Source organism: Vulpes lagopus, chromosome X, assembly GCF_018345385.1.
Source record: "Vulpes lagopus strain Blue_001 chromosome X, ASM1834538v1, whole genome shotgun sequence".
In the NCBI taxonomy this organism is placed as follows: Eukaryota; Metazoa; Chordata; class Mammalia; order Carnivora; family Canidae; genus Vulpes; species Vulpes lagopus.
In genome coordinates, this window is record NC_054848.1 from 105,997,721 (window position 1) to 106,010,324 (window position 12,604).

Below are 12,604 nucleotides of genomic sequence, written 5' to 3' on the forward strand. Positions count from 1 at the left end.
TGCATTTAGTACATTATCAGCATATCTTGGTGACTCTGTCAATTAAGCATCCCTCTCTTCATTTCATCTCAGGTCATGATATTGGGCTTGTGGGATTGAGCCTGCAGTAAAAGTCCAGCTCTGCACTCAGTGGGGAGTCTGCTTAGCATTCTCTTCCTCTCCCTCTTCCCTTCCCCTGCCACCCCCATGTTGTGCACTTTCTCCCTCTGTCTCTCAAATGAATCTTTAAAAATGTGTAATGCTTTCTCCCTCTGTCTCTCAAATGAATCTTTAAAAATGTGTAATGCTTGGGGCCCCTGGTTGGCTAAGTCAGTTAAGTGTCTGCCTTCGGCTCAGGTCATGATCCCAGGGTCTTGAATCCAGAGATTCAAGCACCACACTGGGCTCCCTGCTCAGCAGGGACTTGCTTCTCCCTCTCCCTTGGCCTGCCACTCTGCTTACCTGCGGTTTCTGTGTCCAATAAATAAATAAAATCTTAAAAAATGTGTAATATATGATCAGCTCTAGAGAATAAATGTAATTACAGTTCATTGAAAAATTTACATAGTAGGTAGAATATTGACATATGTAAGGAGCTGACAGCAGTAAAAAGATTATGACACTGACTTATGTATTTTGATTCTTGACCTTCAAAGCCAGATCTCACCTCTACACCTACAAGGCTGCTCACTATAATCACCTATGACTCTGCCTGAGGAGTTTTTCTCACACTTGGAGCTTGCTGGACATGACACAAGGCCGTCAGAAGTGCCGGAGGTTTATTGATCCTGAAAGTAGCTAGTCCTTTATTAATAATGGTTAGATATTTGGTGGCTACATACTCCAGCTTACTCGTCCCATCCTCGAGGTGGATGTGAAATATGTTCTACAGTCTCCCATAGTGCCCCCCTCCAAATAAACTACACTTGCCAAAATGGTAGCTTGCTGGATCATCCCCCACTTTAATTAGCTGCCTTCCTTGCAAGTCTCATTTCCCCACATCCACTTGGTATTTCCTTTTTTTAAGATTTTATTTATTTATTTTTCAGAGAGAGCACAAGCAGGGGGAGTGGCAGGCAGTGGGAGAAGCAGGTTCCTTGCTGAGCAGGGAGCACAATGCGGGGCTCAGTCCCAGGACCATGAGATCATGACTTGAGCTGAAGGCAGATGCTTAAGTGACTGAGCCACCCAGGCATGCCTGATATTTCCTTTCAAGTAAGCTATTTGTACTGACAGGTTTGTCTCAGGGTCTGCCACACTTGGACACATTGTAAATTAAAAATGCATTTAATTTGGGACCCTGGGTGGCACAGTTGGTTGAATATCCAACTCTTGGTTTCACCTTGGATAGTGATCTCTGGGTTGTGAGATCTCTCTCTCTCTCTCTCTCTAAAATAAATAAATAAATCTATGAAAATAAAGTAAAAGTGCATTTAATTCAGAAACACTAATTCAAAAAGATATACATAGCCCTACTTTTATTGTAGCATTATCTACAATAGCCAAGATATGGAAGAAACTTAAGTGTCCATCAATAGATGAATGCATAAAGAAGTGAGATACACACATTTGAATACTAGCCACAAAAAAGAAGGAAATCTTGCTATTTGCAACAGCATGGATGGATCTAGATGGTATCATACTAAGTGAAATAAGTTAGGCAGAGAAAGATAAATGCTGTATGAGTGGACTTATATGTTGAATCTGGAAAAAAGTGAACAAACAGAAACAGACTCAAAAGTACAAACAACAAATTGGTGGTTACCAGAAAGGACGTGGAGGGAAGGATGGGCAAAATAGGTGAAGGGAATTAAGAGGTACAAACTGTCAGCTACAAATAAGTCACAGGGAAGAAAAGTACAACATAGGGAATATAGTCAATAATACTGTAAGAACTATATGGCGACAGTATATCTATCATCCTAAACATTGAGTAATGCATATAATTGTTGGATCACTATGTTGTACACCTGAAACTAATATAATATTGTTTGTTAACTATTCTCAAATTTTTAAAAAATGCATTTAATTCACTCTGACACGTGTCTGGTTGGAAGTAGATTACCACACTCAAAGTTATTTTCCACCAATATTGGGTTTTTAAAAGATTTTATTTATTTATTTATTTATTTATTTATTTATTTGAGCAAGAGAGAGCACGAGTGGGGGAGAGGTGCAGAGGAAGTGGGACAAGCAGACTCTGCCCTGAATGTGGAGCCCAATGTGGGGCTGGATCTCACAACCCTGCAATCCTGACATGTGCAGAAATCAAGAGTCTGATGCTCAACTGAGCCTCCCAGGTACCTCTCACCAGTATTTGGACAATATACTCTATACCATTCTTTCTTTCTTGTGCATTTCTGCTTGCCTCATTTTCTCCCCTTTTGTTATTCTCTTTTGAGGAAGTATATCAGGAATACAGAAATGTATAGAATATATAGGAAAATAGTGTATACTCATTTCCCAGCTAAGGGAATAGAACTTGAAACAGGGTGAACGATCTGTCCTTCATGTCAGCACCATCTGAATGTGGGATTTGCCATTCCCGCATCTGTGTGACTGTCACGTAGAGCAAGCAGGGGCAAAACCCCAGTGATTTTCTCTTTTTTTCATGTATTTATTTAAGAGATTTTATTTATTTATTCATGACAGAGAGAGAGAGGCAGAGACATAGGCAGAGGGAGAAGCAGGCTCCATGCAGGGAGCCCAATGCGGGACTGGATCTCAGGACTCCAGGATCACGCCCTGGGCCAAAGGCAAGAGCTAAACCGCTGAGCCACCCAGGACTCAACAGTTTTTTCAGCTTCTCCCAAGATCGCCCCTCTCAATTCCAAACCCCTCAGACGCTTCCCTGTTAGTAAACCTCTAGGGCGGATTGCAAGCCACCACCAGTTTGTGGCCTGTGGGTAGCACAAAGGGAGGTCTGAAGTACATAGATCATGGAAAAAAATAACACACCAAACCAAAATAAGTGAAAGCACAGCTTCAATTTTAATGGTTTCATCAGGGGAAGGATTTGTTGATCCACATCATTTTCTGGGATTTCTTATAATCCCCAAGGATCATGCGTGAGTAAGTCACGTGACTTTTTGGCAAATGCCATCTCCACACTGGCGTCATTTGTGTCAGTGTCCACAGCCATTCCATCAGATCCTCATCATTTTTGTGAGGATCCCCAGTTGCCTCCCCAGTAAAAGCTCAGCACGTTTTTAGAGGCCAACATGGGTTTTAGGTATTCATCTGCCTTCTTCCTGGTGTTCTGTGTGGGCATGCTGGGACCCACTTCAGAGAGCCCTTTCTCCATGACCAGTTGGACACCACAAACAGCTTTAGGAAGAAGCACAACTGGAAAAAAACTGTAAAAGTAGATGGATTCGAGAATGACCTATAGGAGAAATAACAAGTGCCCCAGAAGCCCCTCCGCACCTCTATCTACTTACACATGTGTGTTCATGTATCTAAACACACGGACATGCAAACACATACACACACACACACACACACACACACACACCAATTTAGTCATAAGATACTGCTTTGAGGTTGACATCTGCTGTGAAATGCCAGCTTTATCATTTATTTGATCCCCGCATATATGGGAAAATATTTCTGGAATCTCAATTTTATTCCATCTACAGGTTTCTCAATTCCTGTTTCAATTGCTAACCCTATAGAGTATGTTTCAATAGGCAGTATGACAAGCTCCCCCTTTGGATAATTCCTCACATTTTCTCTTCTAGTTCCAAATATACACTCAAAGTCCTATTGTGATTTATGATTGGGATTACACTGAAATCAGAAATTTAGAGGAGAATTGGTATCATTTCAAAGCTTAGTCTTGGGGATCCCTGGGTGGCGCAGCGGTTTGGCGCCTGCCTTTGGCCCAGGGCGCGATCCTGGAGACCCCGGATCGAATCCCACATCGGGCTCCCGGTGCAAGGAGCCTGCTTCTCTCTCTGCCTCTCTCTCTCTCTCTGTGTGTGACTATCATGAATAAATAAATAAAATCTTTAAAAAAAAACAAAAAACGAAAAAAAAAAAACCAAAGCTTAGTCTTGCTTCCTTCTCCCTCCCCAAAATAATTTAAAATATTATTTTAATGTCCAAACATGAAGTACATAAGAAGGTTCATGTACATTTTCCCTGGGTTTTTTTTAAAATTTCATTATAGTTGTGTTTTACAGTGCTTGTGACTAATTTAAATTGGACATTTTATTTCTATTATATTTTCTAGTAGAAACGTACACAAAATTTAAAGGTTTTATGTGTTTAACTTATATCAACTGACCTTTCCTGATCTATTTCCTGAGTGATGGCTTCGGTTTTTCTGAGGAAATCCCTTTAGAGAAAGGCAGTTTTGCTACTTTCTTTTGGTAGCATAATACTGGACACTAATCATAGTTCTTCCCCCTTTCTGTTGTCTTTTAGTCCTTGAACACAGTATCTGAGTGTCTTGACGTGGTTCTATAGGGGGTGGCAGGAAAGTGGGGTGAGTGGTCCTTCCCTGCCTCTCAAGGAAAAACGTATGTACCTTTCATCAGTTCAACTGCATCAGGTGTTACATGAATAAGGATAATAACTTCCCGTCCTCTGGCACCTCTCACTCACTGTTTTCAGCCCTTAACCAGCTGTAATGCAAGTGTTACGTATTCAGATCTTGCATGCGGGCACAAGGTTCTGAGAGTCATTGTGAGTCACCTCTGGGCCTTAGCCAATAAAGCCTGAGGGCTCAGGGAAGAAAAAGATAAGGTAAGGATCTTCCCCTCTCATCCCTGTCCTGTTCCAGACCATCCTCTACAGAAACATGAGTAGTCTGTGAGGTAAGCCATCCAATATAATGTAATATGGTTTTGTGCCATTACCACACTAACCCACCTGGTGAACCCCAATCCAAGTAGCCAAAGGGGAGAGGTTATAGAACTCTCTCATTTGTTCACACTGGCCCAGAGATGCTCTGTAGAGAAGTGAGGAGGGGCACAGCCCCTAGATACTGGCTTTCTCACTTCTAGTCCCAGGTCTGTGTAGCCTTGAGCAAGTGCCTTAATTTCTCTTCTGAGTCAAGGATTGAGAACACAATAAGTACCTGCTCCCCAGCAATAGCACTGCATCAGATTAAAAAAATACTGCACAAAATTGGGGGGGGGGCAGTCTGGGGGAAAACGGTGAGGTATTAGGAGTATGGGGTTTGTGGTCTGGTATCGGGGTGAGTGCAGTCTTCAAACACAATTGGTCATTAGCCTCACAGATAGCCCTGGTCCTCCAGACCTTAAACAGATTTTTCAGCACCTAGTTCCCCAGCCTTAGATCTTTTCCTCTTTGAAATCCTTTTTCTCTTTAACTAACGGTTCTTGTTTGATGTGGGGAATAAGACAGATAAAAACCATCTCGTAGGACTATGTTGGAAACAAAGTATGTGTGGCAGGGAAGTGGCAGGAGGAAGCGTCCCTTGGGGGGGGGGACATAGAATCAACTGAATTTCATCAACTTTTTCAGGTTTACTCCATTGTGTTCCTTTTGTGAAGCCATTTGTGGTGTTAGCCAGTCATGGAGAAAGAAAACCCTGAATTCAAACCCAGCCCATCTACAACCAGTGATGAGAAAAATGAGAAGACAAGTGGACGCTCAAAGCAAACCGTGCCCACCAAGAATGTGTTGCACTTTTTACTGGAGAGGCAGCTGGGGAGGCACCGGAGTGATGTGGATCTGTCTAGGTGGCTGTGGATGCTGACATAGCCACACCAGGGTGGAGGTGGCCCTTGCTAAAAAAAAAAAAAAAAAAAAAAAAAAAAAAACCACATGGGTCTTACCTGCTTATGCCTACCCCAATTTTTGAAAATGCAAAAAAAAATTGATTTAAAATAACAAAACAACTTCCTTGTTTCAGCTACAACAACAAAAGCTGCATTTTCACTCTATTTGGTTTGGTATGTTTTTATTGCCCAAACAGCATTTTAGTAACATGGGACAGGGGATTTCACCATGGTAACCTGGAACACAGGAGCTCTCATAACCTGCAAGGCAGGGAGGTCACAGTGCAGGTCACATCTCTTCCACCCTTAACCTGAAACAAAAGCAAGGGGGCAGTGATGCAGAATTGGGGACCCCCGGGAACCAAGACCCCTCTCCTAGACATTTGAGGAGACACCGCTGTTTCTCACTGGAAAACCTGGCTGCTACTCTGGTGAAAGTTTAAAAATGGGCCTCCCGCAGCATGGGAAGTTTAGGATATCCATATTTTTTATTCTGAGCCTCATGAGGATATCATTTAGAAACTACAGCGTTATGTTTTTGTTGGCTCTATTTCATATAAAAAAAATCAGAGTAGGGCAGCCTGGGTGGCTGAGTGGTTTAGCACCGTCTTCGACCCAGGTTGTGATCCTGGAGACTGGGGATCAAGTCCCGTGTCGGGCTCCCTGCATGGAACCTGCTTCTCTCTCTGCCTGTGTCTCTGCCTCTCTCTCTGCGTGTCTCTCATGAATAAATAAAATCTTTTTTAAAAATCAGAGTACATGGCATTTTAGTATGGGAACGTGGCACCTTCAGGGCCTCCTGAAGGGTAACGGCCCTTCTCTGGCCTGGTGGGGTGAAGCCAGGTGGGCGGTGGCTGGCAGAGGAGAACATACCAGACTGAGGGCCCCAGCTCCTTTCAGCAAGACAGGGGCACAAGAGAAAGTCCCCCCCAGGAGGCTGCGGGGCATGACGATGCCTGGGGTAACAGGGTGCGGGACAGAGGACCTACAGGGCATGGGGAAGCAGCCAGCCTGGGGTGGGGGGCAGCCCAGGGACACAAGCAGGAGTGGAGCCGGGAGCAGTGCAGCCACGGGCACACCTATCCTGGGTGGCGGGGGCCGCCGCCTGTCCCCTGCCCCCTCCTTCACTGCCGTCGGTCCCTCGGGCATGGTCCCCCCACCACTTCCCTTCCTGCCTGCCAGCACCTCAGGGTACCAGCTCCTCCCCGTCCGTCACTTAATTGGGACAACTCTGGCCCTTCACGTCCCATCCTCTGGTCCCCGGGCCTGTCCCCTCACCACACGTAGTCTGACCAGGCCTCTGGGATCCCTGGAGGGGCAGCTTTTTGCCCCAGGTCCCGCACCGCTCACAGCAAACAGAGGTGCCACAGACCTGGACGCTTGGACCGAGTGTCACTGTCATCACCTGGAACAACGGGATGAGCCGCGCTGGGGGCCATCGCAACGTGCCTTCTGGTGCTGGGCAGCATGGAGCACGGAAGCTTGCACACAGGTCCCCGCCCCGGGGCAGCTGCTGGCACTGCCTACCACGCATCTCCCGGAGTGCCTGATTCTCAGTGGAGGCCGGCCGGAGGCAGTGACACACGCCGTGGCAACTCTTGACCGTAAACCCACTGAAGGCGACTCTCATGGGGCAGAGGCCAGGGCAGGGGGCTTGGAAGTTAGAGAGACCTCCTTACAGAGCCTCTACTGTGTGCTGATTGTACTAGAGGAACATCCCTCCGGCACAAAGTTACTGGGGGAATGCTTTTCAGTGTCCCTGTGGAGGGCTCACTTTGTGTCTCCATAAATTAGAAGCACAAATAAGACATTCAAAAGGGCAGGGGCTGGCAGAGACAGAAAGAGACAGACAGGGAGAGGGCGATGGAAAGGAGGGAAGGAAAAGGAAATTGACCCCAGAAGTTAATCCTGGGTCCTTTGCATGGGCTCGTCACATCCACAGCCATCCTCCTTGAGAGCCTCCGACTTTTAGTTTGTTTAGGGTTTCAGACCCTCTTCCAAGAAGAGTCCGATCTATGGGGTTTAACAGCAACCCTGTCCAGTGTCTGGAGAATCACTGCCAAACATCCAGGGAAGACACTACATCACTCCCAAAGGCTCTGGAAGAGGGAACACAATGACCACCCCTCCTCTGTCTTCCTGGGGTTGGAGAAAGGAACAGGAACAAGATGTGAAAATGAAACTGGGGAGGGGTGGGCCACCTCTCTTTCGATCTTCTCAAATGGCTGCCCTCTGCCCCTTCCCTCCACCCCAAGTTAGAGCCATCTGGAAGGAAAGAGGAGGAAGAGGCTCCCTGAAGTGTGTAAAGATGCCCATGCACTGAGTGTTACCAGAGACCCTATAGCAGAAGGGTACGTGGACACACTGCCTGTGCATCATGGATATGTTTATAACTGTAAGAAATCTTTCTTTTTAAAAAGATTGTATTTATTTATTCATGAGAGGCAGAGGCAGAGACACAGGCAGAGGGAGAAGCAGACTCCCTGCAAGGAGCCCGATGCAGGACTCGATCCCAGATCCTGGAATCACACCCTGAGCCGAAGGCAGACACTCAACTGCTGAGCCACCCAGGCATTCCTGGAAGGAATCTTTCTAGAAAAGACATACATCTGGGGGTGCCTAGAAGGCTCAGTCAGTTAAGAGGCCGACTTTTGGTTTGGCAGTGGGTCAAGATCTAGGGAGGGAAGGTTGGGAGATCCAGACTGGCCTTGAGCTGAGTGCTGGGTGCAGAGCCTGCTTGAAATTCTTTCCCTCTCTCTCTGTTCCTCCCCGCCCCCTGCCACACTCATGAGAGCTCTGTCTCAAAAATAAAGAAACAAGTAATTTTTTTTGAAAAAGAAAACATACAACTGTCTAGGAACAAAAGTTCTATTAGCATCAAGTACAGACCCTAAGATGATAACTTCTTTGAAAGCAAAATTGCCATAAAAAGCACTTTGTTCCTTTGGTTACTCTCTTCTCTCATGAGTTGAGTACAGATCAATGTGAGGCAGGCCATCAAACAAACAAACAAACAAACATAAGCGATACACTTTTGCCTGCTCATTTTCCTGGACATAGAACAGTTACAGAAATCTTTCAAACCTGTGTCTCTTTTCCCTGAAATAATTCAATTATTATTCATGAAATCACGAAATTACATTTACTGTCATAACATTTTAGAACTGTTGAAATCTTAGAATATATTTCCTCTTAACGCCACATGTTATGCATAAAAAGCTGAGACTTAAGTAAGGCATCAAGACTTGGAGTGGTCGGTCCATAGTCTGTTGCTCAAATACCCAGATGGAAGCCCTCGGTCCTATTACCTAGAACTCTAAACTTTGTTTCTCCACAGGATTGCAATGGGCATTTTAAGTCTACCCAACTTGATGGCAAGTGGTTTTTTTGTAGAATAGAGATTAGAAATACATTGTGAACCACATCATGGCAGGTGGTGCCCACGGCCATGAACGGGCACAAGGCACCTCGAGTGCTGGCCTTGAGTGGCCTCAGACGCAGTCCTGCAGGTGGCAGCACCTGAGGGCAAGTGGAACCGTAAATGCTCCAGTCTTACAAGCACGGTGAACAACTAGGCCATCTCAAGCTGGTTCTGCTGGAGCTCAACTTCTTGTCAACCACAGGGACCCAACTGACCAAACAGCAGTTCATTCTGGCCGGTAACATTTTGGAGATTGGGGCTCAGTGGAGCATCCTGTGCAAGGACGTCCCTTCCTTCCAGCACTACATGACCCAGCTCAAATGCTACTATTTCAACTGTGAGGAGCAACTCTCCGAGTCAGCCAACATGTACCAGGTCTCAGGCCTCAACTTCCTCTTCCTGCTGTCCCAGAACCGGGTGGCTGAGTTCCACACAGAGTTGGAGCAGCTGCCTGCCAAGGACATGCAGACCAAGGTATATACATCAAGCGTCCTGTGTCCCTGCAGCAATATGTGATGGAGGGAAGCTATCACAGGGTTTTCTTGGCCAAAGTCAACATTCCTGCTGAGAGCTATACCTTCTTCACTGACATCCTGCTTGACACTCTGATGAGATTGCTGGGTGCATCGAGGAGGCCTATGAGCAAATGCTTTTCACTGAGGCCACCCAGATCCTCTTCTTTAACACACCCAAAAAGATGGCAGACTACGCGAAGAAGCGAGGGTGGGTTCTGGGCCTTAGCAACTACTACAGCTTTGTCAGCCAGCAGCAGAAGCCAGAAGATACCACCATCCCCTCCACAGAACTGGCTACACAGGTCATTGAGTATGCCTGGCAGCTAGAGATGATGGTCTGAGCCCACCAGGCACCCAGGTGAGGCAGGGCTTGCGGTCTTTAAAGCAGTGGCAGTACAGGGCTTCCTCCAATAAAGGTGGATAGCCATTCTCTCTTCTAGGCCTTTGTTGCCCCTGGTGGAATGGTGGGGAGACAAGTTCTGTTGCGCGCGCTGCGGCATGTTGCATGTTCCCTTCTGTTGTTGATCAGGGTCCTGAGGATAAGGGGATGAGGAAAATAAAAGTAAAGAGATGGGGACAGGAGGGACACAGTGGATGATGTCCAAGCAGTGCCAGCTTTATTCAAGGTTTTACAACATTTTATAGCAAGAGCAAAACAAAGCCAAGAAGGTGTTTATTTTTAGCAGGTTTGTGAAACCCTCCAAAGTTCCCCTTTCTCAGCATGCAAGACAGACTCACGGGTGCCAGAAGACCTTGGTAAATAGATAAGCTTGTTGCTCCAGATGTGCATACTTCAAAGGAATATTAGGTATGGTAAACAGACCAGCAAGGACAGACAGACCCTTATTTACATTTATGACCAGGTCAGAATAAGTTTTATCTATTGTGTTATGTGGGCGATCACGTACAAGCGAGCCCTGAGAACCATTGCTCAAGCCCTTTCTCAAGCGTCTACCAACTATTCACCGTTTAGGCTCTCGAGCCTTTTGAGTGAATGAGGGACGCAAGTCCGGGCCTGGTTTGGTTCAGTTACTCCAGCTAGTTCGTGGTTGCCCACAAAGTTCCTTATCTCTGAAGAAGTTAGACATTTGGGGGCCCTTTTGGGTCTGAGATAAACCCTCTGTTGGGTCAGTTCCTGTCCAGTGGCCACTGCTCAAGTTCTCAAATGGCTGCCCGTTGCTGGGGCTCAGATGCAGAAGAACACACTTTCCAGGTAGAGGGACTGTTGGAGCCAGCCATGGATGCACAATACAGGAGGACCAGGGCAAGGCACGTGTTTTTCAGCAAAGGGAGTGAAGCATCACAATTTTAAAAAATGTTTGCAATTAAACTGGCATTTTTTTAAGGTTTTATTTATTTATTTATTCACGAGAGACACAGAGAGAGAGAGGCAGAGACACGGGCAGAGGGAGAAGCAGGCTCTATGCAGAGAGCCTGATGTGGGACTCTATCCCAGGACTCCAGGATCATGCCCTGGGCCTAAGGCAGGAGCTTAACTGCTGAACCACATAGGTGTCCCCTAAACCGGTATGTTAAATGAAAAAAAAAAAAAAAACCTCCTCATTGTGATAGCTGTGAATCAAAAATTAAAATATTGTGAATAAAATTCCATCTACAGTAATGGTAGGAATAGAATCAGCTACAAACCACATATAAAGGAAGAATGCAGAGCTCCCACTAGTCTTTTCGGATATTATGTAATGTGCAGATTTCATTAGACTAAAGAAGGGGGCACCTGGTTGGCTCAGTTGGAGGAGCCTGCAACTCTTGATCTCCGGATTGTGTTTGAGCCCCATGTTGGGTATAGAAATGACTTAAATAAATAAAAAAACTTTGAAAAAAAAAACAAAAGAAGGAGAGATGAAAGCATGAAGACAGGCAGGAAGACAGTAGGTCAGAGAGCCCAAAAGTTTCTAGCTCCAACAAAAGGGTATAAAATCAGAGGTGGGAACCACTTAAGAACTACCTTTTTAACTACCAGTGACCTTCCCTTTGTTCATACTCCACACCCATCCCCTCCCCACCCAAACCTGTTATTAAGCAATATCAGGCTGAGTTAGGGTTGCTGTGATTCAAATCAAGTAGTAAGCGGAAGTTTAAATAAAGGAGATAGTGGATTGATGTTATTAGAAAAAAAAGTAAGAAACAAAGAAATAAGAAGAGCAAGGTAACACAACAAAATACAAAAGGCAGAGAAAGTATAATTCTGGAAAAAGAATTACTTCCAGGTAGTGTAAGAGAAAATTAGACATATTCTTTTTTAATAGAATTAAGACATTTTAAATCACGGAAAAAATGAAATTAAAGAAGAAATAAGATAAAGAAGGAAATAGATAACAATGAGCTAGCAAAGCCCCTGTAAAAAGAGGAAGAAATAAAGCCACTGCTTAAATGAAACCACATTAGAAGCATCAGGAATCAGAATGGAGAGTGCTGAAAAACAGAAGAAATGGAGGACTGGTAGAAGGAAATAGAATATAAAAGGAAAAAAAAAAACCAAAGAAATAAAACCACTCAAAACCAGAGATGTGGAAGGAAGAGAACAGTGCCTTAACCTAGGGATTGTTGTGACCCTTACAACAATTTGCAACTGGAGAAGTCATTGTTTTACAAAGGGGAACTAGCAGGCTGCTTTTTCAATTCTCTTCTGCAATTTGTAGTGTCTGAAGGTTTACTAGTTTGCCACAAACTCAGTGGATTAAAAAACAGAAATGGATTGTCTCCCAGTTCTGGAAACTGGAAGTCAGATCATATGTGAGCAGTCTTGTTCCTTCAAAAGGCTGTGAGGAAGAAATCTGTTGGAGGCCTCTTGCTTAAGCTTCTGGTAGTTTGCAGGCAAGATCTGGCATTTCTTAGAAGTGTATTTGTCAGGGTTCCCCGAAGACACAGAGCCAATAGGATGGATGGATGGATGGATGGATGGATGGATGGATGTTAGC

General features: G+C 45.1%; 1 protein-coding gene across 1 annotated transcript; it reads left to right on the forward strand.

The window, feature by feature from the left end:
• Positions 1–6,675: 6,675 nt before the first annotated feature.
• LOC121482678 (26S proteasome non-ATPase regulatory subunit 8-like) lies at positions 6,676–10,006 on the forward strand. The gene is given in 5 exon segments (XM_041740495.1): positions 6,676–7,431; positions 9,239–9,281; positions 9,284–9,627; positions 9,630–9,753; positions 9,756–10,006. Coding segments are annotated over 5 exon segments (1,518 nt in total).
• Positions 10,007–12,604: the final 2,598 nt, after the last annotated feature.